General features: G+C 44.3%; 1 protein-coding gene across 9 annotated transcripts in view; it reads left to right on the forward strand.

Annotated features, from left to right (window-relative positions):
- Positions 1-27,719, forward strand: part of LRRC34 (leucine rich repeat containing 34) — a 341,237-nt gene that overhangs the window by 165,561 nt on the left and 147,957 nt on the right. For all 9 annotated transcript variants that reach the window (XM_085633736.1, XM_085633737.1, XM_085633742.1 and 6 more), the window contains 3 exons: positions 846-899; positions 1,858-1,926; positions 6,152-6,220. In XM_085633736.1, the coding sequence (XP_085489862.1) occupies positions 846-899; positions 1,858-1,926; positions 6,152-6,220 (192 nt within the window). The remainder of the gene's footprint in view (positions 1-845; positions 900-1,857; positions 1,927-6,151; positions 6,221-27,719) is intronic.

Consider the following 27,719-nt stretch of genomic DNA (forward strand, 5'->3'; position numbering starts at 1 on the left):
TGCAGTATATAGTAAAAGTACTCTGTGTAACCTGTGGAATTATTGATAAGTGGAAGCAAGTTGGGATGGGAGGGAGGGGATAATAAGTGTTCAGTTTTTTCTTGGTTCAAACAGAAAAGAATTGATCGCAGAGATGCATGATATGGTTATTGTTGAACAGCCATTGTGATATTATCTAGCATGTGAATACTACTTGTGAACAAAAATCAATAAAGATGTATCCCAAAAAAAAAGTTTAATGGTCAACCCGTAAATGTTCCAGAATGTTCCTTTTATTTCAGTATAGAGAGTAGGACCCTGAGGATTTGAAGTCTGGCAGGCGGATTGTAACTCCTCCGTTAGCAAAGGACCTAGATATTGCCTCCATCGGCCAGGCTGCAGCCTCTGCCATGCTCTCATAGTTGTTAAAGAAAAAAACTGGATCCTCTCCACTCACATATTTTTTCAGAACCACTTAGGGCAATGCAGTATGCTCCCTCTGTTGTCCTAAGGTATCAGCCAATCTTCCAAGGAAGGGCTGTCTCCTGCGTCGTATATTGTGTTGTCAGGGCCTTGTGTATTGCTTCACGATCTTCCGCTGCTATATTGAGGAATTTTTCCATCGCCCGCTCCAGCTTCTCATGGCTCTCAGCCATCTTGTTCACCACTGACTCCATACTTCCAGTTTCCACTTCTGACACCACTTGTGGTACTTTTGGGAGACTAGGCCATATGTAAAGGCGAGGAGGCTTAATTTGTTTCACAATGGAGTCTTTTATTCAAAGTATTGCAATATTGATATACGTAAATGTTAATGAAAATCTCTTCAAATATTGATTTTTCATCTTCTCCTTTTCTCCTTCTAGGTCTTCGGGTGTTGCTGTCTTACCCAGATTCTCTGCGGAAAAAAGAAAAGAGCAGTAAGTAACGATTCTGGAGATAATAACTAGAAGTCTCTGTTATCAACACTTTTGGTGGTTAGGTAGGAAATGAAGTAGTGTCCCAGTGAAGGCTACTGAAGGTTATTGTGTGACTGAACTACCATTCACTAGACATAAAAAATCAGAAGCGCCCCTTCTTTATGTTCCCATCTTTCCTTCCTCCCTTCCATATATGAGAAAATATTAGGATCAGAATAGAAAAGAAAAAAGATAAATTATATATATCCCTTATCTTGGAACTGTTCAGGAAAGTCTAATCAGGGCGGTTTTCCATATAATACCACTATTCAGGTATTTGTCTTAATCCCTTCTTGTGAGGAAACAATAGGGATTTTAATCTCCCTTTTCTTTATATTGTTCTGCCCAGAGCATTATGGGACTTGCAGTCCTTATTGTGTATGTATGTTTATTTATATGTAGGCATTCCCTTTTAGATTCAGATTTTTTTACTTGGGTAAGCGTGCACTGTGCTAGTACACCCTCCACCAACACCGCATGTGTCCTGTATCTTCCTCCTTCTCAAAATCTGACTTCGGGTACTCACCCACTCTGCGGTAACTCCCCAGAGTGGCAGCAGCTAGTCAGCGTCCTCCAGGGGCTATCCACCATTCCCCCGGGCACTACTCAACGTCCTCGTCCTACCGGCTGAGTCTGTCGAGATTCTCTGGGTAGGTGACTTCTGCAGCGGTCTTCCTTCAAGGTGGGCACTCCTTCTACTCTGCAGGATAATTCCGGGTAATTCTTCCTTTCTCAGATTCCGTTCTATTCTCCTGGGATCTTGCATACAAGTTTCTTCTCCCGTTTTCCAGAGTTCGATCCTCCGTTTTCTTTCCGCAGTCTCCTTTTCCATTGGTTAGCTCAGCGGGTAGGTTTAAAGAAACAAGCCTGTTTTACTGATTCGTCAGTCTGTTTAACTTTCCTTTCTATTTTTCCCCAGGTCTTACAGCATAGAGGAACTGCAGCGAGAGGACAGCAAGGCAGAGAACCAGCAGGAGAGAATCCCCAGGTATTTAAATCCTCACATCTCCCTTTCCTTACTTTCTTGGAACCAAGAAAACTCTCATGGGGATATTGGGATAGGTAATGCGCATTGGTTTGCTGCTGAGTGCCAAAAACCATCTAAGTACACAATCGTTTTTACTTTTATTTTGTGTCATCCATTCTAACAGGGCATGGTCAGTTAAGAGTTTAAGCGTGGGCCCTCTAAATAATATTGTAATGTATTAATGGCCCAGTTAATGGCCAAAGCTTCTTTTTCAATAGCTGCATACTGTCTTTTCCTGGGGAAGAGTTTCCTACTGATATAGATTATAGGGTGTTCTTCGCTTGTTCATCCTGTTTGAGTAGTACAGCTCCTAGCCCTGTATCTGAAGCATAGTTTGAACTATAAAAGGTTTGTCATAGTTGGGGCTGGTGGGAACCGGTCCGAACAACAATGCCTGCTTGAGGGAATTGACAGCATTGATCAGATTAGGTGAAGGTTATTTCAACTCTGTTTCTGTCTTGCTGGATTTTTTTAGAAGGTCAGTCAATGGGTAGCCACTTGCAAAAACCGAGATATGAAATGCTTATAGTAACCTAGTAGGCCTAAAAAGGCTAGCAATTCTCTTTTTGTTTTAGGCATATGAATCTTTGAAATGGCCCCAACCTTTTCAGCTTCTGGCCTTATGTGTCCACCTCCTAGGAAATATCCCAGGTATTTAATAGACTCAACAGCTTATCAACCTTTTTTGGGATTAACTTTTAACCCATAGGAGTTCAAGGTGTCGAAGACTGCCTGCACAATCGGGGAACTCCACTCACTGGTGGAATGCTCAGTAACCCCCATCTGTAACATTTGTTTTTCTTCTGTTTTCACAACTTCTCTATGATCTTACAGTATATGGTATGGTTTTAGTCTTACCATTTTCATGGGGGGGTTACGGGGGTGTGGATAGCATTTCAACTGCGGTGGGCCTACTTGGGGTAATAGAGAAGACTTGGCATGGGGTTGTATGTGCTTTATCAATTCTTGTCTAAGGGAAGGGGTTAAATCAGGATCTATACTATGTAGGAAGAGAGGTTTGTTTTCAACTCATACTCCTGTCAGCACTGGTAAAGGGCCTTCTCGTTTCTTGAGGAGATTGATATGGTATATTTGGAAGATTTTTCTACAGGAATCTAGTTCAATTTGATAGGTGACTGGGGTTACTTTAGCTAACACTTTGTGAGGCCCCTGCCACTGACCTAGTTTATGATCTGATGATGGCATCATAATCAAAACATGGTCTCCCAAAGCAAACTCCCTGTTCTTGGCTTTTTTGTCATATTGTCCTTTTTGTTGAATTTGGGCCTGTTGCGGGTTTTCCTTCATGTTGCGGGTTTTTTCTCTCCATACTCTGTATCTGACCTAGATATGTCTGTAGCCTTGCTAAATACTCAGGCACAGATTTAGCGTTGTGCCCTTCATTTTCTCATTTTTCCTTCACCATGTCTAACAAAGATCTAGGTTGTCTTCCGTATACGAGTTCAAATGGTGAATAACCTCTACGCCTCTGGACTTTGCTCCTTATGGCAAACGAGGCCAAGGGTAGCATATCTTCCCAATGTCTTGTTTCGAGTTCAGTCGTTTTTTTAAAGTGTTTTTCAAGGTGGCATTATATCGCTCAGCCAAACCGTCAGTTTTGGGGTGATACGCGTCTATTCGTATATGAGTAACACCCAACACGTTACAGACTTGCCTCATCATTTTGGAAACAAAGGGGTCCCTTGATCTGTCAAAACTTACTTTGGGAAACCCACCCCAGTGAACACGTTTATCATGGCTTTGGCCACATTCATAGTATTGGGATTGCGCAGAGCAGTTGCTTCAGGAAAATGCGTGGCATAGTCAACAAGTACTAACACATACCGATACCCACTCCGAGAGGGCTTATTATGTCCATTCGCACTCGGTGAAGGGTACGTCTATGCAATGGCTTTAGGGGTACTCTAGGCGGTTTATATCTGCTAAACCTTTGCCATGCAGGACATTCTTTGCAGTATTTTTGTACTTGTTGAGAAATACCTGGCCAGTAGAATTTATCTAAAATAGCCAGCTCATTTTTTTCCTCCCAAAATGTCCTCCCAGAAGGTGACCGTGGGGCAAGAACAGGACCTTATCCCTAAAACGGGTGGGGATCAATATTTGGGCAGGACCCTTATGGTTACCTTTTCTATACAACAACTCATTGTACACATAGAATTGGGGACCTGCTTTTGATGGGTCTTCCTGATCGGCTGCTACATGCCAGGCCTTGTAGAATGGGGGATCCTCCCTTTGAGCTGCCTTGAAATTGCTGTCATTATCCCAGGGTAGAAAAGACCTCTAAAGAGATTTGTCCTTTTTGTTCCCTTCGCTGCTTTCTACTTTTTTCTCAGCTTGGCAGGTGGCCATTCTTGGTTGTCCACTTGAGAGAAAGGAGAGGTACTCCACCAATCGTCTCCCTCCTTCCAGGTTTCTTGCACCAAGGAATTGAGATGAGTATAGTAGTTACCCATGATCATAGGTTCTGGTAGTGTGGGTATGAGACCCACTTTCAGGGGAGAAAGGTTAGATCTCTGTGTTGTAGGCGTATTTCTGCTACAGGGTATCTTTTTCTATCCCCATGTACACACTGATTATTGACTGATCCATGAGTCTGAAGAGCAGGATGGGGTAAGACTTGGAGCTGTATCACACTTTGCAGACATCCGGTATCTACCAAAGCAGTAACTGGTACATCATCAAAGGATAGCTTACAATGGTATGAGGGATGTTTCCCCGCAGCATTATTATATAGTACTTGAGTCATTCCTATTTCTTGGGCTCCTCCGTTTGAGGGCAGAATCGTGCTATATGTCTGAACCCGCCACATTGGAACCATTGTGGTTCAGGCATAGGAGTCCGTACTATATGACCAGGCAATAAAGTCACAAGTTTAGCTTTTTACTGTGTAGGGGGAGGAGGATGACGAACAAGTACTGAACTTGGTCTTCTCATCCTTCCTTTTTTTAGATTCTGAGCTCAACAATAGACGCTAGCTATTTCAACAGCTCGTCTAGAGTCAGATGGGTATGCTGCCTTACCCATTCCTGTATGGCGGGATGAAGGGAGGTGAGGTATTGCTCCAGGTATATATTTTCCATTATGTCCTTCTTAGTTGCTGTGAGGGGTTTTAACCAATGGTCAGTTAAGTCTTTCACGTTGTAATACAATGCTCTGGGTGTTTCATGGGCTTCTTCTTTAACATGATGCAATTTCATTCGATAGGTTTCATCATCAACCCCCAAATGCTCCAGAATGCTCCTTTTTATCTCAGTATAGTGAGTAGTACCCTGAGGATTTGAAAGCTTGGTAGGTGGATTGTAACTCCTCCCTTAACAAAGGACCTCGATATTGGCCCCATCAGTCAGCCAGCCAGGCCGCGTCCCCCGACCCCCTGGCCCCTTGAGAAGAGCCAATCTGCCAATCACTAGACATACAAGATTAAAAGTGCCCCTTCTTTCCTCTCTTGCATATATGAGAAAATAATAGTATCAGAAGAAAAAAGATAAATTATATATATATCCCTTATCTTGGGACTATTCAGGAAAGTCTAATCAGGGCGGTTTTCTATGTAATATCCCTTTTCAGGTATTTGTCTTAATACCTTCTGGTGAGGAAGCAATAGGTATTTCAGTCTCCTTTTTCTTTATATTGTTCTGCTCAAAGCATTATGGGACGTATCTGTTTGGATTCAGGCGTATTACTTGGGATAGCGTACACTGTGCTAATACACCCTTCACCAACACCACCAGTGTGCCGTATCCTTCCACTCCCTCCTCCTCCCTCTTAATATATTCAATATCTGGTCCCGGGTACTCACCTGCTCTGCTGTTGCGGTATCTAGTCAGCGTCCTTCAGGGCTATCCACCCTTCCTCCGGGCCCAAGTCGACGTCCTCCTCCTCCAGACTAGGTCCGTCAAGATTCTCTGGGAGCGCGTTTTCCCAGCAGTCTTCCTTCTAGGTGGGCACTCCTTCCACTCGGCAGGATAATTCCGTGCAATTCTGTCTACCTCAGATTCCGTTCTGTCCTCCCGGGATCTTGCGTCCACGTTTCTTCTCCCCTCTTCCGGGGTTCGCAATTCCATTTTCTTTCCTCAGTCGCCTTTCCATGCTGGTCTGTTTAAAGAGACAGGTCTCTTTTACTGATTCGTCAATCTGTTTAACTTCTCTTTCTTTCTTCTCCCAGGTCTTACAGCGTCGAGGAATTCCAGCGTGAGGACGGTGAGGCGGACAACCGGCCGGAGAGGATCCCTAGGTATGTGAATCTTCATAGCACTGAAACAAAAGCTATCTTATGTTACCCATCCTACTAACTTTTCCCTTCTCACCCCTACTTACTCCAGCGATACACCATAGTATGTGGTGTACTGTGTCATAACACGGTATATTGAAACTTTGCAGTATCGCTACTGTATGTAGGGGTGAGAAGGACCAAGTTGGCAAATAAGTGCACATCAACCTGTGTTACTGACTAAATGTGAAATGATTGGTTCAAGTTGACATGTGTAACATGCATACATCTTTCGATGCACCTTCACAGACATATAGCAATAAGCGGAAACTACACTGGGGCTTAGCTATGCATGGTAGGCAGATAACTCTCTTGAGTGATTTAATCAACTGTAATGTTCTTCCATGTATAAATATTGTTAGAAATTGGGTTTCTGGTTGGCAGAGGTATGCACCGTATCCAAGCAGCAACCACAATCCTAGTCAAGGTAAGTCACAGACACACCCTAAATTAACCTTTGCTCACCCTTTGGTAGCTTGGCACAGAGGAGTTAGATTTAATTTAAGAGGCGATGTGTAAAGTATTTGTGCAGCACTTCAAACAGTAAAAGAGTGAAAACACCACACAAACACACCTGATTAGAAAAATAGAGCTTAATTTCATGAACAAAACAATAAAAATCCAATAAGTAGAACCGGAGTTATGAATTTTTAAAGCATAACTTCAAATGTAATGCTAAAAGTAAAAGCACCAAACAGGGCAAACTGATCACGCTTGACTGGGACAAATCTGAATGTTCAAACCGACTGCAATGGAGAGCAGGTCAAGCCTTGACACGCTTCAAAGTACCTTGTTTGCTCTGACGTCGAAGATGCGATTCAGGTAGCAAAGAGGGGATGCGTCGTCGATGATCCTTAGGATGAAGGCAATGCGTCATCAGGCCACGCAAAGTCAAAGATTTGTTGGGAAGGGAGCCGATGCACTGCACAGCCAGCGATGCAATGCACTCAATCCTTGCAGAAGCGGCAAAGCTTTGTCATTAAAGGAGTTGCGTTTGTTCCGAGCAGCGCAACTTCGTTGATGGGTGGATTTTTGCTGGAGCAGCACTTTAGACCCACTTCCAAGGGTCCAGGACTGGGTTGGCACCACTTGACAGGTCAAGACTCCCAGACAGCAGAGTCCAGGGGATGTATGACGTTACAACGCATGCTGTTACAACGCATGCTGTTACAATGAAAGTTTTACAACGCGAGTGCATTGACAACGCAGGACATTACAACGCAAGTCTTTACATCGACTTGCACTAGATGGCGTGCTAACATTAAAAAAGTGTAATTTACTATTCCAACTCCAGTCCACGTAACAGTAGGGAAGGTGTTGGGATAGTAAACTACACTATTTTTAATGTTAGCACGCCATCTAGTGCAAGTCGATGTAAAGACTTGCGTTGTAATGTCCTGCGTTGTCAATGCACTCGCGTTGTAACCGTTTCGTTGTAATTGTAGTGCGTTGTAAAAGTTGCGTTGTAAAGGTTGTTCCCCCCTGGGAGTCACTCTGGATTCAAGTGATGCAGGTCCAGTCCTTCTCACCCAGGCAGGAGAACAGCAGGCAGGAGGCAACACAGCAAAGGCAAGAATCCAGCAACACAGCAGTTCAACAGAGTGGCAGTCCTTCAGCAGCACAACAGCCATTCTTCTTGACAGAGTCTTCACAGGTCCAAATGTGTACTGAAGTGGTAGGTCAGAAGTCCAGTTATTAACCTAGTGGTGCCTTTGAAGTGGGGGAGACTTTAAAAAAGAGCTTTGAAGTGCACAGAGGTTCTCCCTTCCTGCCCTGGCTCGAGACTTAATGCAGGGGGCTAAGCAGTCCTTTGTGTGGGGACAAGACACAGCCTATTCAGGTGTAAGTTTGAGGCTGAGTCCAGCCCCTTCATCCCATCCTGTCCAGGATGGCCTATCAGGATGTAGATGGCCCATCTAGTCACACCTAAGTTCCCTGTGTGTGTGGCTGTCTAGAGAGAATGCACAAATCTGATCTGTCACCCACCCTAGACGTGTATTGGAGACAGGTTCCGGGCACACAGGGCTAAGAGCAGAAAAATTGCATCTTTCTAAAAGTGGCATTTTTAAAATTGTACTGATAAAATTGACTTTACCATTAATGAGGATTTATCATTACAATTCCATAGGTAATAAACATGTCAGAGCGACCTCCTTCCAATTGGGAATTACAACTTATTAGATGTAACAAGGAATCCCCAGTGTTTACCTATGGGAGGGCTAGGCCTCACAGTTATAAAAAACAAATTTGGACGTTTTTCACTACCAGGACATGCAAAACGTAAATGTACTTGGCTTACCTTTTAATTACACAGTACCTGCCCTATGGGCTACCTATGACCTACCTTAAGCGAGATATATATGTATTAAAATAATTTTTAGCCTTGGCAGGGGGGTTTAAATGTCAAGTCGACCTGGCAGTGTAAACTGCACACACACAGGCTCTGCAGTGGTAGGCCTAAGACATGTTTAAAGGGCTCCTTAAGTGGGTGGCACAATCGGTGCTGCAAGCCCACTAGTAGCATTTAATTTGCAGGCCCTAGGCACATGTAGTGCACTTTACTAGGGACCTATAAGTAAATTAAGTGTGCCAATTGGGGATATGTCAGTCAAACCATGTTTAGGGGAGAGAGCACAAGCACTTCACTTTAGCAATGGTTAGCAGTGGTAAAGTGCACAGAGTGCTAAGGCCAACAAAAACAAATTCAGAAAAAAGGGATGGAGGAAGGCATAATGTTTGGGGGTGACCCTGCTAAAAGGGCCATTTCCAACTAATGTTAAGAATCTGGGCCCTATATAGGGTGCACATAACAATTGATTTGCATGTGGCTTCTGCCTGACGCCCATGTTCCAACCTCATGCACTAAGCATTAAAGACAAAGCACTAACCATTGATGTAAAACAGGTGAAATAAAGAGATATCCTTCAAGTGGCTGAATTGAACAATGTCAGAGCATAATACCTGGGATCAGGCCTGGCTTCCACACTACACCAAATTGTTTGATCCTAGGCATATCACTCACTTGTGTTTAATTTAGTGGACTATAATGTTGCTTCATGTATAACAAGAGTCTAAGACACATTTGCGGTGCACAGGGCAAATGACTCGCATATGGGTTCCGCCTGCTATTGACGCTCTGATCTAATGCATCATGAATTAAAGGAAAAGCATTAACCTTTAAGCTGAAAACCTTGGATTAATCCCGGCTTCCCTGCTTGACCACACTGTATGATCTTATGCAAATCTTTCTCTTGTGTTTGATCTATTAGACTAAAATGTTGCTCCATGTTCATTAAGAATCTAGGCCCCAAAAAAGGTGTTCATGACAACTAACTTGATTCATTGTTCTTTAATAGCGTTGTTATGACAGGGGTGGCTGTGAATGTTTATGAGTTCACACTAAATTCAAGCTTTCACTTTTAGTAAATGCCTGTCAGTGCAGTGAAATAATCTGAAATACTAAGGTGAAACTTTTCTGCATTTTAACCAAATTAATTTTTTTGAATTGTAAAGCGACTGTATATTTTGTTGCATGAATTACTTGCCAGTTTCATTGCTTCACTCATTCCCGGGCTGTCCTTTGTTAATTTGTTAGCTTTCCCATTTATAAAACAGCTAGTGTTTGAAAGCAAGGCAGGGGCCTGAGTGATGTAATGGTACCCTTGGGCCCTGCCTTCGAAGTTTGATACATTTATTGGAATCAAGCTACATGCCAAGCAGATGCAGCATCACAGGGTCAGCATTTTGTACAAAGATACTATGTAGTTTTTTCTTTTTCAGTGGAATGGGGTGAATTTTGCCTGGGGTAGTAGTACTTACCAAAAGTTGAATTGAAGACCTGGATACAGTCAAATCAAATCAAATTCAAAGCTTTATTCGACAGCATTGTCATAAAAGCATATTTACATCCTAACAATAAATATAAATACTATATTAAAACAATATACAATCTTAAAAATACATTAAACCATGATGCTGGCGAATAGTTCCGATGAATTGATAACATCGATTAAAAACAAGTTTATGCTAAAAATAGAACAATGTCCTTGGTGTCAGATGTTCTTTATCCTTCTTCTAACATTTTTAGGGTGCGTGAACGTATAACCCAGGCCCACCCCAAGAATTTTGCTACAGCAATGACCAAATATTGAGTGCAATCAGATTTGAGTATTCTCAAGGCATCCTTGTATCTACGTATTCCCAAATTTAAACATACTGGTTTTATCCATCTACGACGTGGAGTGACATATAATGGACAAACAAATAGTAAATGACCAGCATCTTCAATCAAATCTCGACAGTGAGGACAACAATTATCATCGTTGGGTAGCCAATTCTGTGTAAATGTTTTAACAGGGAGGGTCCCAATTCGAAACTGAAAATACAGTTTTCTATCAAAAGGCCTCTCTATATAATCCCAAAAAGCCTCACAAGATGGAATACTTTTGATGTCGAGATATCGTCCTGTTAGATTGGTGTTCTGGCCAGTAATAATAACAGATGTTTTAATCATATCCCAGTACATTTTTTTGAGTGCAGACTTGGGAGGAAATTTCAGCCCATTTAAATCATCCCATAGATGCCCCAAATCTAATTTTATTAATAAGTCTCTGATTTCTTTAAGCCATGATATAGAATGAAATTGGTCGGCCCTAATGATATCTTTTAGGGCTGTAGCATAATGGGCCAATTCCGGTGTGACCATGATACGTCTCCAATATAGGAGTGGGCGCAATCGTGCCAAATCCTCAAATCTTTTCCTGCCCAGATCATAGGCTAATGGAATCATTGGGGTACTTCGGGGAACTCCCGTTAGGCAACGTAGGAACTTGTTTTCAGCAAGACTTAGTTGTTTCAGGTTGCCAAAACCCCATAATTCTGAACCATATAATACGGCACTAATAGCCTTCATGTTATAAATCTCTAAGGCTGGAGTGATAGGTTTAATCAGGGATGTTTTATATTTTGAGACAATTGCCCCCGTTAGCTGATGGAATTTTAGGGCAGCCATATCAATATGGTTTGTCCACTTCATGTTACTCTGGAGGGATATCCCTAAATATGTAAATGCCTCTACTTGTTCTAACGGAGTGTCGTTGAATTTGATAACACCTCTAAAATTTTTCCTCTTATTTAGGCACATGAACTTTGTTTTGGAGGTGTTTATTTCAAGGCCACGTTCTCGACAAAACTCACCGAATGCATTTAGCGCCTTCTGCAGGCCACTAGGTGTCCGTGAAACTATCAGTGTGTCATCCGCGAACATGAGAACAGGTACGCGGGTTCCAGCCAATACGGGGGCGTCTGTGGGCGAACGACTCAGGTGTTTTACAATACCATTAATAAACAGGGAGAACAACGTGGGCGCCAGGACACATCCCTGCCGAACACCACGCTCTACAGGGAATGTGTCAGTAACCTCCCCCTGCGTTCCCCACCTAATTCGTGCATAATTGTTTTCATGTAAGCGGACGAGTAGTGTTAGTAATTCTGGAGCAATCCCTGCTTCGTCGAGAACCCTCCATAATTTGGAGCGAGGCACCAAATCAAATGCGGATTTTAAATCTATAAAAACCGCATAAAGGGTCCCATTGGTTAGCTTTACATTCCTCCAATAGAGTGCTAAAAAATAAAATACCTGGTCAACCGAACTAGTGCATGGTCTAAACCCAGCCTGAAAGGGAGAAAGAATGTTATTTTCTTCAATCCAGGTATGTAATCTATTTTGCACTAATCGACCTATCAGTTTCTGGGCGGAATCTATGAGACTGATAGGTCTATAGTTACTGGGTAATGATTTGTCCCCTTTCTTAAAAACTGGGATTATTTCAGCCCCTTTCCATGAGGGGGGTACAGGCGCCCCCATAGCGATAGAATTTGCTAGATATTGGAAATACTGACACCAGGACAATCTATCAGTTAAAAATACATCCGCAGGTATTCCGTCCATCCCGGGGGCACGGCCCCTGGTTATACAATCTAATGCTAAGTTTATGTCTTTAATCGTGAACACCTGCGTTTGAAAATAAATGACCGGGGGGGGGTAAGTGCTCTCCTTCTTGCAAGGCTGAAGCATATTGTGGTTTGAAAAAATCAATCCATTGGTTTATTGCCACATTATTTTGGGGAGATGGTGCAACCCCGCCTCTGTCCCATTTTACTATCGCCCAAAACTTCTTTTGATCCTTCGACATGCAAGCTGCTTTCAGATCCTGCCAATGATCCTCGTCCCATTCCTTCTTAGCCTTTAGCTGTGTATGCTTATACAGTTTTCTAGCAGATCTCACACTATCCATGTTTTTTGATCTAAGGGCCAAACTTAAACTCTGGCGAGCTGCTCTACAAGATTTGTTGAACCATCCCGCCATAGGTTGTTTGTCCTTATTGGATTTTCCACCCACTAGGGGTTTTTTAAAAATTTTTTGGAGGTTTTGAAAGAAATTGGTATGGACCTCATCCATTGATGATAAAAATGTGTTTCCAGATGTTAATGTAAACAATTTATCCATTTCGTCAGTTACCACTTTTTTAAGATCTGCTAATTCTTCGGGCTTCTCTATAAATCTCTCCCATTTAACATGCCTCATGTTGTTTGATACAACAACATCCAGGCTAGTTTTCCCATCTTCATTTCCTAGTTCTGTGGGCTCATTAAAGGTTTGTAGTTCCAGGTGAAGGGCGTTATGATCACTGTCATCTCGTTTAATTATGATCATATCGTTCAGTTTAGGCCAAATCCTTAAATCCACTAGGAAATAATCAATACGACTAGTGGATCTTCCATTGTCGAACGTATTTGCCCCCTGGTAGTCTGACCGGGTGCGTCCGTTAGCAGCCCTAAGCCCTCTCTCTAGGCAAAGTGCTTTCAATTGAATGGCCATGGCGGTCCACCTCTTGACCGGGGGTAGTTCCAGCTGGGGAACCCCCCACTTACTATCTTCTTCTTCTGCTAGGAACTGATCCTCCGAGCCAAGAGGTTCGAACGTCGTATTAAAATCCCCACCTACTAAGATAGGCTTCTCCGATGGTAATACAGAGAGATGTTGGTCTAAGACAGATATTACGTCTGATGAGGAGCCTCCAACCGTCCCTCTAGCATAAACATTTGCTATAACCAATCCCTGGTCATTAGGCCAGGTGATATTTAGTGACAAAATGTCACTAGATTGAGAACTAAGTTGGTCGATTTTACAGCAAAGGGATTGGCGGATCCAAATTATCAAGCCTCCTGAGGGACGACCTTTAGCTTTTTTAGTGGCAGGTACGTAGAAATTAAGGAAACCCAAGCGATAAACCGGGTCCATTGACCACGACTCTTGAAATAAAATTATATCGAACTGGTCAACAAAAATGCACCACTCAGGACAGTGCATTTTGTTGCCAATTCCTGCAAGGTTCCAAGATAAAACGGACAAATGAGGCTTAGGTTTAATGGGACTAGTGAGCTCATTTAACGTTAATGAGTATTGGATATCATCTTCAATCCTATTCGTATAATCAGTCCTGCTATTTGGATTACTTAATGATTCATTTGTTAATGCCTGTACTCCAATATCTCCAGTACCTAGTTGGGTGGGTAATGCAGATCTACAGAGTTCCCGTACAGCCAACTTGGTAGAGCTGGGGTTGCCTTTTACAATACTGTCATTACAACTGGCTGTTCCTATGGGGATAAATGAGGTATCGTGCAAAGTAGATGTAACAGCCTCAAATCTAACATTCCCATCAAGTCAATCGCAGTCATTCAGATTTGACAGGACCTCAAATCTGTTTTCTACGTTGATATTCCATATCCTATTAAGGTCACCCCTATCCCCTATACTAGGTAATAGGGTTCGCCCTTTCCTCACCATCGCTTGATTTACCACCCCTTTCTTTCTGCAATAGAAATAGTGCAGCGTTAATGGAATGATAGTGCCATGTCTCCGTTGTGGGGGAAGTATGTTATGCAGGATATTAGGAAGGACAGCCAAGTTGGAAAAATTAATGACCACACAATCCCCGGCATATTTGTTAGGATCATGGCCTAACCATGAGACCCTTCTTGCCATGATGATTTCGCCAGCTAATTGCCTCTCTCCCCAAGGAGTCATTCTCATATTTTTTGTTAGCCAATGTAATGATTTACTAATGAGGGAAGATGTAGTTTCTATTTTGTCAGGAGGTAAATTAGGTACATTGGCAAGAACCAATGTAGTAGGAAGTGCCTCGACGATACATTGGAACTGGTCATTCGCTGGACGTTGGGCAAGTCGGTCAATAGGAAGGCCTGGTTTAGATGTTTTCTGGGTATTCCCCTCAGTTGTAGATTGCAAGAGTTGTGGGTTCACAATCTCATTTTGTGTTGCCCTTCGCTCCCCTCTATCAGGTGGTACTATCAGACTACTGTGGCTCAGTGCCGGATACTCAGTTCTAGGTACCTCTTCCACAGGTCTACTTATCAGGGAGTTTAATCTGACTACCTCTGTCATTAATTCATCAATTCTGGCTACCAGAGGAGTAATAACACTCTCAATTTTAATATCAATCATGTTTGCTATTTTCTTGGACAATTCATTCTCAGAATATTTAGCAAAATGAGATTCTGGTGCCTCAGCCTTCTTCACAATTTTGGGTGCAGAGGTAGCCTTTTTTTCCCTGGGCGGGAGCCATTACTTTTAACCTGATTTTTCCTACAGGTTCTAACTTGCCTGACTCTGGGAGGAGGGATGGAAGAATCGATATCAGCTAATTCGACGGCCATGTGTAAATCTACATCAGAAATGGGTTGTGAGGTAACAGTTGGATAAGTGCTTAGTTCAATAATGTCACTCTCTAACTCATCAATTTCAGTTGGGGTGCTAGTATTAGCCATTAAGGGGGAAGCCAAAAGTGAATCAGACAAAGGTGCAGGCACAGGAGATTTTTCAGAGGCATTTTGAGAACAATTTAACCCCAGTGACGCTCTTCTGTCGTTATTAATTTTGCTAACGATCTGCACCATATAATTGTCCATGGTGTTCGCACTTGTAGTTTTTTTCGATTTCGGCATATTCACCACACAGCTTTACCCGATCTACTTCAAGTTCACTGCTGCTTGATATCAGCTGTGTTAGAGCAAATAGCAGCAGTACCCAATGTAACAAAGTTTGATAATCACTCACTCAGACACGATCAAGGTAGTGTGGGTCCGTCCCGTCCTCTGTCGTCCTCGGACGGCCCGCCCTTTGCCCGGGCTTAGCCCGGCGCCGACCCGCGCGCGATCCCGCGTCGCGGGGGCTCCCGCTGCCTTTATGCGCCTACAAGCGCGCTTCTTCGTGACGTGTGCGGGCTCATCCCGCAAGGGTTGCTGGGTATTGTGGTTTACCTTGCTCACAGCGGCCGCGTAGGTGGTGTGAGCGGCGGCGGCAAGGAAGCACTAGGGTACTCCAGGGCGGCGTCCTCCGGTGATGCAAAACAGCGCGATTTGCGATCGGTTACTGCTGGTGGCACTGCCAGCCTTAATTAAGAGGCCTGCTGTGCAGCTGCTTCAAATCGCCCGCCTCGACGTTGTGCTAACGTGCTACTCGTCCATTGCAGTGTGTGTGTGTGTGGGGGCGTGGTCCACCGTACGTGGAAGGAAAAAGCTTACGCACGGCACACGCTGCCTCAGTCAATTCCATTCTGCTAGCAATCTCCACCTGGCTTCTTTCTTCCTCTTTCTGTCGGTGTGCAGCATGTACTCCAGTTCCAATGGAAAGCAAGGCGCAGGGGGCATAAGGCAGGTGCAGGGGCTCAGGAACAAAACGACCAACATTCTGGTTGCTCACCCTTGCAACCAGTTGTGGTTGAGACATTGACTCACCACGGGGTCTTCCTATGCCCTCGAGTCCAATACAAGCCAAACTTTCATGTGGCTTCTACCTGCCACCAAGCACTAACCGCGTGCACCGAGAATTGAAGGCGAAGCATTAATGGTTGACAGAAAAACATGTCCATCTAAGGGCTGATCTGCACAATGTGCATAAGAAAACCAATGATCAATCGCCAGTACCATGCTTGCCAATTATGTGATCCTAGACAGATATTTTATTTCACCAAGTCTCCTTTTTCTTTATCCCCACATATAAAAACACTTTCAGATAAGTGAGTTCAGGATGTGCGTTGGTTTAATATAATACATTGTTACTCAATTTATAATAAGAATCTGGGTCATTTTTAGGGTATACATGACAACTGACCTGCCTCTTAGTTTACTAATGGCATTGTAGCTGTGGCAGGGCTTTGCATGAATGTTTATATATTTTTTATAAAAATCACTTTTAAGGAATCCTTCTCCATGCAGCGATATAGTTTGATGTACTAAGATGAATTACTTCCGCATGGTAAATAAATACATTTCTTTGAATTTTGAAGACACCATATCATATTCTAACGCAATGTTTGTTGCATGATTTACTTGCTAAACATTTTCAGGGCTCGGCTCATGCGCATGTTCCTAGAGCCAAACCAGATCCTTTGCTCTGCTCTGGCTCGGCTCTGCCTGTTAATTTGTTGGCCCTCCCATCTCTATGTGCAGTGAATAAGTGTTGGTCTACCGGCTTCCTGACACACTACATTCTGGGGAAATCGCAAGGTGGACATTTTTCTATGTTCTTTTTCAAAAAACATTCTTTTTCGTTTTATACACATATAAACAGTAAAGTAGCCATGTCTGTATCATCATGTCACTCATTAATAGGAGAGAACATCACGGGAAGGGAAAATACATTCCAAGCAATATTGAGCGAGATCATTGAGACATATGTCAGTGGGGTACATCCAACAATCTCAATGCGCTATACATATTAATACAGGATGTCTAACAGTGATCACATAACATCTGCATAATATCCTTGGACGTTGCTGATCTGAGCACACCCACTCCCGTCAGGAGTGCCTGTATGCCACACCCCGGATCTAGTTTTTCCCTCCTTGTCCCGGTCTTCCCTTTCCCCTTCATTTGCTGCCTTGGTGGCTAAGATATGCCTGATATGGTCCCCAAATATTCCGTGGTCTGCGTATCTGAATGAGGGCTTTATAATTATCTGACTGTGTATTGCAATAAGACAGGTCAGTGCACCGTCACTAGGCTATGTGGATATTATTACAATAGTGAGTGGGAGGGAGGGTGGGTGGGATGATAGTTAATTGTAGTAGGGAGGGAGGAGGGATGTTGTTTGTTGATTCGAATTCTTTGTTTGATTATGCAGTTCTATTACTCTGTCGAAAGCTACATGATGCAACTATGCGTGGCTGTCACTGCGACAAAAATATCATGTTGAAATGTTCCTTTTTTTGTCGTATCCGAGGAGAGCTTCTAATGCTCTCTCAGGCAAGGGTGTCTCCAACATGTCTTGTAATGCCTCGAATACTGCAGCCCAGAACATACAGATTCCAGGACAATCCCAAGCCAGATGAGAGAAAATAACCCCCCCCCCCCCCCCCCCTGGCCCGCATCTCAATCAATTATCATCCTCCCTTAACCCATATTTGCATACCCGGGCCAGAATGTAATACACTCTGTGGAGGTTTGTAAGAAAGTGGCTCTGTATATACTGGTCCCAAATAGGTACAATGTGCACAGAGTCCACAGTCCCCAGAGGTTTGGCAGAGGCTAAAGTTAGATATAACCTTACTCTCTAAAGTGGTAGCTTGGTTGAGCAGTAAGGCAGTATCAGAGGACAGTGTAAAGCATTTGTTGTACACACTCAGTCAGCAAATGGTCTCACACACTCAAGAACTGAACTCTAGGCCAATGGTTTGTATATAAAAATATATGCTTGTTTTATTTTAGAACCAACAATAGGTATCAAAATATACTTTCTCTGAATGAGAGGCTTTAGATAAATACTTTCAATAGGCAATAGACTTTTGAATGCAATAGATACAGTTGTTGCAATAGGCAACACAATTTCAAACACAATTATACATTGAGCTCAACGGGAATTTCTAGATAAATGCAATAGATTACTTTTTAGATTACTTTTTTTACCACAGGATGGATCCTAGATTCAGTCCTGGGACATCTCCTGTAAACAGTTGAGTAAAAACGTTTTGGTTACAGTAGTGATTTGTAAGGAATATTATTGTATTTTAAAAGTTGACACTTAGAAATTTTTTCACATAGAATCACCAATGTTATCCTATGGGAGGAAATTCACTTAGCAGGTAAGTGGGGTTATTGTTACTTTTTCTAACTCAGTGTTGGACCCTGGATCCAGCACTGGGGCATCTCCTGTAAACAGTTGAAAGAATGTGTTTTTGTTATACAGGTGATTTTTAACGAATATTTGTAAGTTTGCAAAATCGACACTTAGATGAATTTCTGGTGAAAACCAGGCAATGTTATCCTATGGGGCAAAATCAAGTTAGAGGTAAGTACGGTTGTAATTACTTTTCAGGGTCAGTGCTGGGCACCAAGATCCAGCACTGGGATCTCTCCTGATAACAGGTGAGTAAATTTGTTTTCGTAATTCGGCGGAATTTAGAGGAATATTTTAAAGCTTCAAAACTCGACACAAGAATTTCCAAGTGAAACCAGTCAATTTAACCCTATGGAAGAAAAGTGAGTTATCGACTTTTGGGTAAGTACTCGCTTGGCAGAGTTAAGGTTCTGGGCATAGACTCAGGGGTCTCCCAGGGTCAGGTAGGTACAGTTGTTACACCCTCAGCGGCACAGGGGCAGCCGGGTGCAGAGTGAGTTAGGCCCAATGTTATCCTATGGGAGGCAGGGGGCCTTTCGTTGGTGGCTGCTAGCTAGCAGGCCACGCGGCTGTGGGAGCTGGGCTCCTGGTCACTTGCTCAGAGCAAATGGGGAAGTAGATTAAAGTAGGGGTTGCACTCCCAGGGGCACTCGGGCGGGTGGGTGCAGGGTGCTTTTGAGCTGTTGGGTGCTCAATGGATTACAATGGAGAGGCTCAAGAACGAACAAAGGCTGCAAGCTCGGGGACGAAGATTCTTCAGGTGCGACCACCACTTCGAGAGGTAAGTTGGGTAGTTGGAGGATAGGTAGGCACCCAGGAGTTGGGCACAGGGGGCCGCAGGGCGCCGGGTGCAGGGGTGCCTTTTGACGTCGGGAAATCTTCCCCTCTGCTGGTGATTGACACCCCTGCAGGTTCATTCCTCCCTTCACATGGCGGTTTCCACCCTACTTGACGCGGTATTTAAACAAGAATTGGCAGAAGCAATCAAAATGTTTTTTATAAGAATGTGGGCTCGGTTGATAACTATCAAGTAGTCTGGGAGACTTTTAAAGTCTATATTCGTGGGATTGCAATGTCAAAACATTCTGGTGTCCTCAGAGCTATTCGGAAACGTATTTTGAGTGGAAAATGAAGAAACTGGAACAACACCGAACGTCAGACCTGAGTGAAACAGCCCGGTGGGAACTCACAGACCTGCTTGAGGCATATCATGAGGCAGCGGACGATGAAATAAAGCATCTGGGCAAATATGCCACTGCGAGGACATACTGAGAGAGTGAAAGACCGGGGTTAGTGCTGGCCCAATTGCTTAAGAACCGCAGGGAAAAAACACTAGTGGCCGAAATTAGGTCAACAGAGGGCGAGATCCTGACCGAAGTAGCAGTTGTGGCAGATAGATTCCGGAAATACTATACTGAACTATACACGTCCCATAGTTCACCTCAGAAGATGAAATCACGGACTACTTAACACCCATAAAACTACCGTGGCTCACTAACACACAGCAGGAGTTCCTCATGAGACCTATTGAAAGAGACTAAATTCTTCTAGCTTTGTCCAGTATGAAGGCGGGGAGCGCTCCTGGGTCAGACAGCCTCACAGTATCCTTCTATAGGGCCTTCTTAGATCTGCTGCTTCCACAGCTGACTATACTCTTCAATGATATGTGCGTTACGGGAACAATGTCACCATCAATGAAAGAAGCTGTGATTGTGGCTATTTTAAAACCTGGTAAGCCCCCAGATGACTGCGCCTCTTACCCTCCTTTCTCATTGCTAAACGTGGATACGAAAAAATTCACAAAAATTCTTGCGAACCGTTTGGTTCCTCTAGTCTCAACTCTAGTCGCACCGGAACAAGCAGGTCTTGTGCCAGGCAGGAACTTGACTTACAATTTGCGCACAGTTTTCAGAGCACTCCAACACACCCGACCAGAGACACCTGCAGTGGCAGTTTTCCTGGATATAGAGAAGACCTTCGACTCTGTCGAATGGCCCTTCATGAAACAGGTGCTTACTAGGATGGGAGTGGGTCCGGTTTTCCTCCAATTACTGGGTGTTCTCTATAATGGTCCCACTGCTAGAATAAAAATAGGCAACATAGTGACGGAAACCATACATATTTCAAGGGGCACGCGACAAGGCTGCCCCTAGTCTCCTCTCTTATATGCGCTAGTGGCGGAGCCTCTTGAATGTGCGCTTAGAGAATACCATAAGCACCGAGGTATTCGATTCCCGAACTACCAACTCATTGTCTCCACATATGCTGACGACACACTCCAATATGTAAGAAACCCGGAATCCAACCTCTCTACGGTCCTACACAAATTGGTACACTTTGGAGCCCTATCGGGCCTACACATCAACTGGTCGAAATCCCATTATTTTCCTACTCACGCCGAACACTCCCCAATTGAGCCGGACTACCCATTGCAATGGTCTACAGACGCAGTGAGGTACTTGGGTATAAAAGTACACTCAGATTCCGAAATAGTGTTCAGGGAAAATTATGGAGTGGCCTTCAGCAAACTAGAAGACGATGTGGAGAGATGGATAAAGCTTCCCCTGTCATTGCTTGGCAGAATCTCCATCATGAAAATGGTAGTATTACCACGCCCTTTGTTTTTATTCTCTAATATCCCCATGGTTCTTCCATGCTCCTTCTTCCGCCGACTCACCACCCTGATTGTGAAGTTAGCTTGGGCGGGTAAACAACTGCGCATTCAGTGGCAGGTTATGATCCTACCATACCATATGGGCGGGCTGGGAGCACCAGATTTTGGCTTATACTACAGATCTGCACAGTGCGCTCATGCATACTATTGGATGCATGGCTCCCCAGACATCCCGAATCTCAGAATAGAAACTGAGGTGGCGGCTCCACTTCCACTTCCTGCGTTTATGTTCCAAGCTGCTGACCGGAGGACAGCTATTCTTGACTCGATTAACGCAACGACGCACGCATGGCACCACCTACTTCAAATGCAGGCGGGTGCGATCTTATACTCACCGTCTGCCCCACTCAATTGGTGTTTATGGCTGCCTCCATGTAGAGATAAAGGGGTCACACGTGCACTCAACACGGTGGGCATACAGACAGTGGGTGAGCTATTTGAAGATGGGGTGGCAAAGTCTTGGGAGGATTTCAATTCCATCGGACCGAAACCCACCATGTTAACACAATTCCAGTTACACAGAACACGTCACGCACTGAGAAATATTCTAGGAGATGAATTACTTGAACCCCCAGAACTGGTAGCTTTAACTCACACCATACGGGCGAAATCCCCGTTAAGAATGGTTTCCACAATCTATAAATTATCTATGTCATACAGAGAAAACCATTACACCAAAGCCCGGTTAGCCTGGCAACGAGACTTGAATATAGACATAATTGACATAATGTGGACTTACTGCTGCACCAACACCCAACACATCTCACTGAATGGGAGACATAGATTAATACACTTTAAATACCTTAATAGGGTATATTACACCCCAGAGAGATTACACAGATATGGGCTACGGGAAGACTCAACCTGCGTGCGTTGCGCAGCACTACCAGCTGATTTTCTTCATTTGGCCATGTCCTGCCCTGGGATCTCTTCTTTCTGGGACTTCGTCTTCAAAGAACTAGGACAAATCACTAAATTGACAATCACTCCGGATCCAGCACTTTCCTTATTAGGCTATTCCAAATCGATACCCAAAGGGGTTCGTAGGCTGGTGGATATGGGCCTGCTAATAGCCAAGCATAGGGTGGCAATCACCTGGTCGCGTGGACCGGTTCCCACGATAAAACAATGGTCGCGAGACATGACATACTGCAGTACACAGACAGAACGATTTAGCGAACTACTGCCCCCACGTAATAGACCTAGAAACTTCTGGGAACTGTATAAAACGTACCTAGTAGCTCAGACGTGTGATGAGAGAGCACTGTATGACAGTACCCAAGACACGACTATCCAATTAAGGAAGTCTCCTGCCCGTCGTGCTGAGGGCGACATAACCTGACTTGCAATTCAACAGAGAAACAACGCAGAGGCTATATAGGGTGGAGCGCTCGAGTTCTGGGAGTGAAGATGTGGATAATTAAGTATACACAATGGTAACAAGATGTAACTACTGTCGAAATGGTGATTTACTGACATTTCCCGTGAAAATGTATGTAACTTACAAAATTATTCTGCCATATTGAGTCTCAATTTTGTTTGTTATAAGAAAATCAATAAAATAAAAAAAAGTATGTCAATAAGGCTAACTCCAGTGGCTCTGACATCTCCTCTCCCAGCAGCGTGCGCAGCGACAATCCCCCTCGTTGATAATGGTATTTGGTGAGCAGTGATGTCTCAGGTGTTTGTTTTTCCAGGTGTTGTCCACCGTGTCCGTGATTAGGACCCCCATACATCTTATGTTTAGCGTGCGCAGTGCCTGTATAACTGCCTTTTCCTCCACCAATGGAAACTAGCTACACCACTCTACAGGTAGTTTTGGGGAATAAAGGAGTGTAATCTTCTGTGTGTCAGCAGGCTTTCTTTATTGATACCTAGTGATCCCTACAGGGTCAATAACGTGGAACCGTGGTTGTGGTTTGCATAGTAAGTATTGGGGGAGGGTGAAAGGGCCCACCGCATCTCTTTCCAGACGCAAGTGTGGCACTTCCCGTGGGCTGTGTATCCAATAATATGTGTGGATTTGCTGTGCTGCACTGTAATATGCTTCGAGGTTTGGGGCATTGAGTCCACCTGATGATTAGGGCATTACCAATGCCGGCCATTGTGCACTGGGTTGTTTACCCTCCCATGCCAATCTGATAGAGTGCGAAGATTACGGAATAGTGTCTTTGGTAATGAAATCGGTATATCCATGAAAAATAATAAGAATCGCAGCAGTACTATCATTTTCATAAATGCAGTACGCTCCAGCAGCGATAATGGTAGACAAATCCATTTCTTGATAGCTTCCAAGAGTCGCTGCACTGCTTAACTATAATTTTCCCGCATCACAACTTCCGGGTCAGTGTGAACCTGGACCCCCAAGTAGTGTATAGGATCCGTAGTTTACGTTGAGGGGGTATTCCATCAGTTTAGGAGCAGTATTGGCGGTGAGAGGAAATATGAGCAACTTATTGAAGTTTATGGGTAGGCCTGAGTGGCAGCCAAATCTCTCCACCTTTCGCAGCATTGATGATAGGTTGTGGTCTGGGTCACCGATGTACAGTAGTGTGCCGTCTGCATATGGGGATATCATTAAGTTATAGTGTGGAAACCTTATGCCGTGGTGTGCATGATATGCTTGCATGGCGCAAGCTAAGGGCTCCGCCACCAAAGCGTATTGCAGCGTAAAAAGCGGGCAGCCCAGTCTAGTGCCTCTTGTAATTGCGATTGGGGTTCATAGCAATCCATTCACGCAACACCGGCTCCGCATATAGTACTTTGACCAATTTTATAAACACCTCTCCAGCAGCCACGCGCCTTAACACTGCCAGCAAAAAGTTCCTCTCCACCTAATTGAATGCTTTTTCGGTATCTAAAAAACCGCTGCCCCATGAACGTTCGGGTATATATGGGTAACAGCGAAGAACAGGGTGCGTAAATTACTGGTGAGAGAACGGCCGGGTACAATCCCAACTGCTCCGGACCCACCACACCGGGGAGCAGGGGAGCCAGCCTGTTAGGCAAACTTTTAGCGAAGAGTTTCATATCGGTATTGAGCAAAGACAATGGTCTATATAAGGAGCACTGATCCGGTTGTTTACCGGGTTTTAGTAGAGTCATCAATATGGCCACTGTCAGGCCGTCTGAGCCGGACGCTTAATCATTGGGCATATCTTTTAACGCAACAATGATCTCGGTTGGGGGGAGGGGGACCATCAACCGCTCCCTGTGTGCATTAGTCAGCCACTTCATTGCAATGTGAGCTAGATAATCCTCCGCAGATTCTTCTGTGTGGGAACGTTGCAAGGTGTATAGTTCCGCGCAATAACTGTGGAATCTGTCCACTGTCTGTGGTGCACCACACACTTGCGCCCCGCTGTCGTCACGTAGCAATAGTACGTCATTACCTCCCCGTTCAGGCCGAGTCAGAGTGGCTAGTGTGGCGCTAGGCCTCTCGCCTTCTCCCTACACTCTGGTGGCCGCATAGTTCCCTATTTGTGTTATCCCGGATTGCACCAGCTGATTGTATTCATCTATCTTTTCCCTAATCTCTGCTAACACCCTGGTCTTGGGCACTCCCTGCATTGTGTGCACCAGTACAGTCAGTTCCTTCTCCAGTTTCTGCAATCGATTCCTTATTAATCGGAGCACCCCTGAAATGCAGCAGATATAAGCCTTAAATGCCTCCCAAATAGTGGCCTTACGGGAAACACTCCCAAGATTGGTGTGGAAATAGTCTATAGCTTGGGCAAGTTCCTTGCAGAACAGTAATAGTGGATATTGCGGAAATCGCCAGGTAAAGACCCTGGGTTGATAGTCTCCGATCATCAGGGTCAGTCTTGCCGGTGGGTGATCCGAGTATGTATGTGGTAGATGTTCGCATTCGCGTATAAAGGGCAATAGGTCTCCTGAGTCTAACCAACATTCTATGCAGGTGTGCATATCGTGCAATGATGAATAATGAATGTATTCCCTACCCTGAGGTGAGCGATAGCGTCAAGCATCTACCAACCCATCTGCTTCGGCTATTGCAGCTATAGCTCTAGCTGCCGCTGACGGTCTTCTGGGGATGGGGCCTAGATCTGTCCAGCTCTGGGGATTGAAAACAATTAAAATCATCACCCCAGAGTGTGGTATATTCTCATATGTAGCGATAAATTGTTGGGTCCGTAAACGCCTACTATTAGCACATGAAAGTTATCTTTGCAGCAGCGTACCACCACATATCTTCCCCCAGAGTCAATACATACCTTGTGGATTTGTATATCTAGACCTCGACACACCCACACCATAACCCCTAGTGCATTTGTTGTGAATCCTGCTGCAATACATGTGCCTATTTTTCTACGTTCTTCCTGCTGATTTCTTTCAGGCTTCTGGTACTAGGCATGCTTGGAAAAATCACAGGGCTGGCAAGAAGCATACTTGAAACAGTCTGCTAGCCTTGTTATTGCCCTGTGTGGGATCCTTACAGCAGTGCTGGAACTGGAAAAGCTTACTATGAGAACCTATGAATTGGAGGTCAAGCTGTGGCAACTAAAAGGGGGTGGAGTAACAAAGGGCAGAGTCATTGAAAGCAGTCTTACAGTCATCTTACACATTTATTTATTATTTTTTTAAACTTTGTCAATAAGAATTTGGCAACATGGAGAAGTGTGACAGTAAATCTGCTGTGGCTTAATTTATTGCTAGGCTGAGTTTTAAAATATCTTATGGAGTTAAGGCACATGCTGCAGAAATCTTTGTGATCCCAGTAAATCTCAGGGAACAATAATAATGGTAACATAATTTGAATTTAAAAACATTTATTGAGCGCACTTATACCATGCTGTTTCATGGCGCTTTGAGTGATGCAGTAGCAGTCGGCAGTAGAAGCTAGACAATGTAGGCTTGCTCAAATAACAGGGTTTTAAGATCTTTCCGAAACTGTATATATGAGGGAGAAGTACGGAGAGCGGCAGGAAGAGAGTTCCAGAAGAGCGGGGCGAGAACAGCGAATTTCGCTCCGCCAGATTTCTTTTTCTTGAAGCGAGGAGTGGTCAGGAGAGCCATGTGGGCAGAGCGGAGTTCGCGACCTGGGAGGTACGGTTTTATGGCAGCACAAATAAACTCGGGGGCTGTACCCGATCTGGCCTGAAAAGTGAGGCAACCGAGTTTAAAAAGAGCACGCTCCCTCACCGGGAGCCAATGCAAAGCTTTGAGCAGGGGAGTGGCACGATGGTATTTGGATAAGCCATAAATCAAACGAGCTGCTTGATTCTGAATAAGCTGCTAGCGATAGAGCGCATAGGCTGGAGCTCCATTGTAGATGATGTTACCATAGTCAACTCGCGACAAAACCATGGCCAGCACAATAATTTTTAAAGCTGAAAGGGAGAAAAAGCGGGATACCTTCCTAATTAGTCTTAATGAAAAAAAACAAGCAGAAACCACTGAACCAACTTGTGAGTGGATAGAGAGTTGTGAGTTAAGAAAAATCCCAAGAGTTTTGACCTTAGGGACGGGAAGAGGGGGAACACCAAGTGACAAGGGCCAGTGGGAGGAGTTCCAAGGACTGCAACCACCTCCGGTCAGGACTAGCTCAGTCTTGTCCGGATTGAGTTTGAGGTGGTTGCAGTTCATCCAGTCTTGAATGAATGTCATTACAGTCTGAACATTGGAGGCAGATGAAGGGGAATTAGAAAGGTTAAAGATTAGCTGGAGATCATCGGCGTAATTAAACACCGTGACCTCCATCTGCTGTAACGAAAGAATGAGGGGGTGGATGTATAAATTAAATAAAAGGGGGGAAAGTGATAAACCTTGACGGACCCCGCATTCCACCTTACGAAAGTCCGCGGTGAAATTGGCCAGATGGACAGCTTGGGCCCTCCCTGTGAGGAAGGACTCAATCCACGAGAAGGCTAGGCCTTCTATGCCCGCCGCCCTGACACGATTGAGGAGAATGGAATGATCCACCGTGTCAAAGGCGGCGGACAGATCTAATAAAATCAAGGCTTGCGAGAGGTTGGTGTCAATGCCTTCACGTAGCGCATCCATTACCGAGATCACCACTTTCTCGGTGGAGTGCAATGGGCGAAAACCGGCTTGACGGGGGGAGAGACAGTGATTGATTTCGACATGAGTACTTAGGGTGGTTGTGACATGAGTTTCCAGAATTTTTGCTAGGTAAGGCAATAGGGATATGGGACGATAATTGGAGGGGGAGGAAGGATCAGCGTCAGATTTTTTAATAATAGGTATTACAACCGCTGATTTGTGTATGCCAGGAACATTTCCTTTCCTTAACGAGTCATTAAGGAGGGTCAGAGGGGGAGTGGGGGAGGTTAAGTAAATTTCCCTAAGGATATGGGCTGGGGCAAAATCTAAGGGAGAACCAGATTTGACTCGGTGAAGTAATGGGAAGAAAGTGTCCTCAGTTAGTAGTGGAATGAGATTGAGTTTAGGGACAGTGGGCGGAGGAGAAGGATTGACGAATGTGAGGGAGGGTGGGGGAATGTTAAGTTTAATTTTGGCTACTTTGTCAATAAAAAACTCATTGAGCGAGTTACAGAGGGACTGAGAGGGGGGAATGGTAGCCGTGGTTCTACTGGATAACGCT

Source organism: Triturus cristatus, chromosome 11 (assembly GCF_964204655.1).
Source record: "Triturus cristatus chromosome 11, aTriCri1.1, whole genome shotgun sequence".
NCBI classification, from domain to species: domain Eukaryota; kingdom Metazoa; phylum Chordata; class Amphibia; order Caudata; family Salamandridae; genus Triturus; species Triturus cristatus.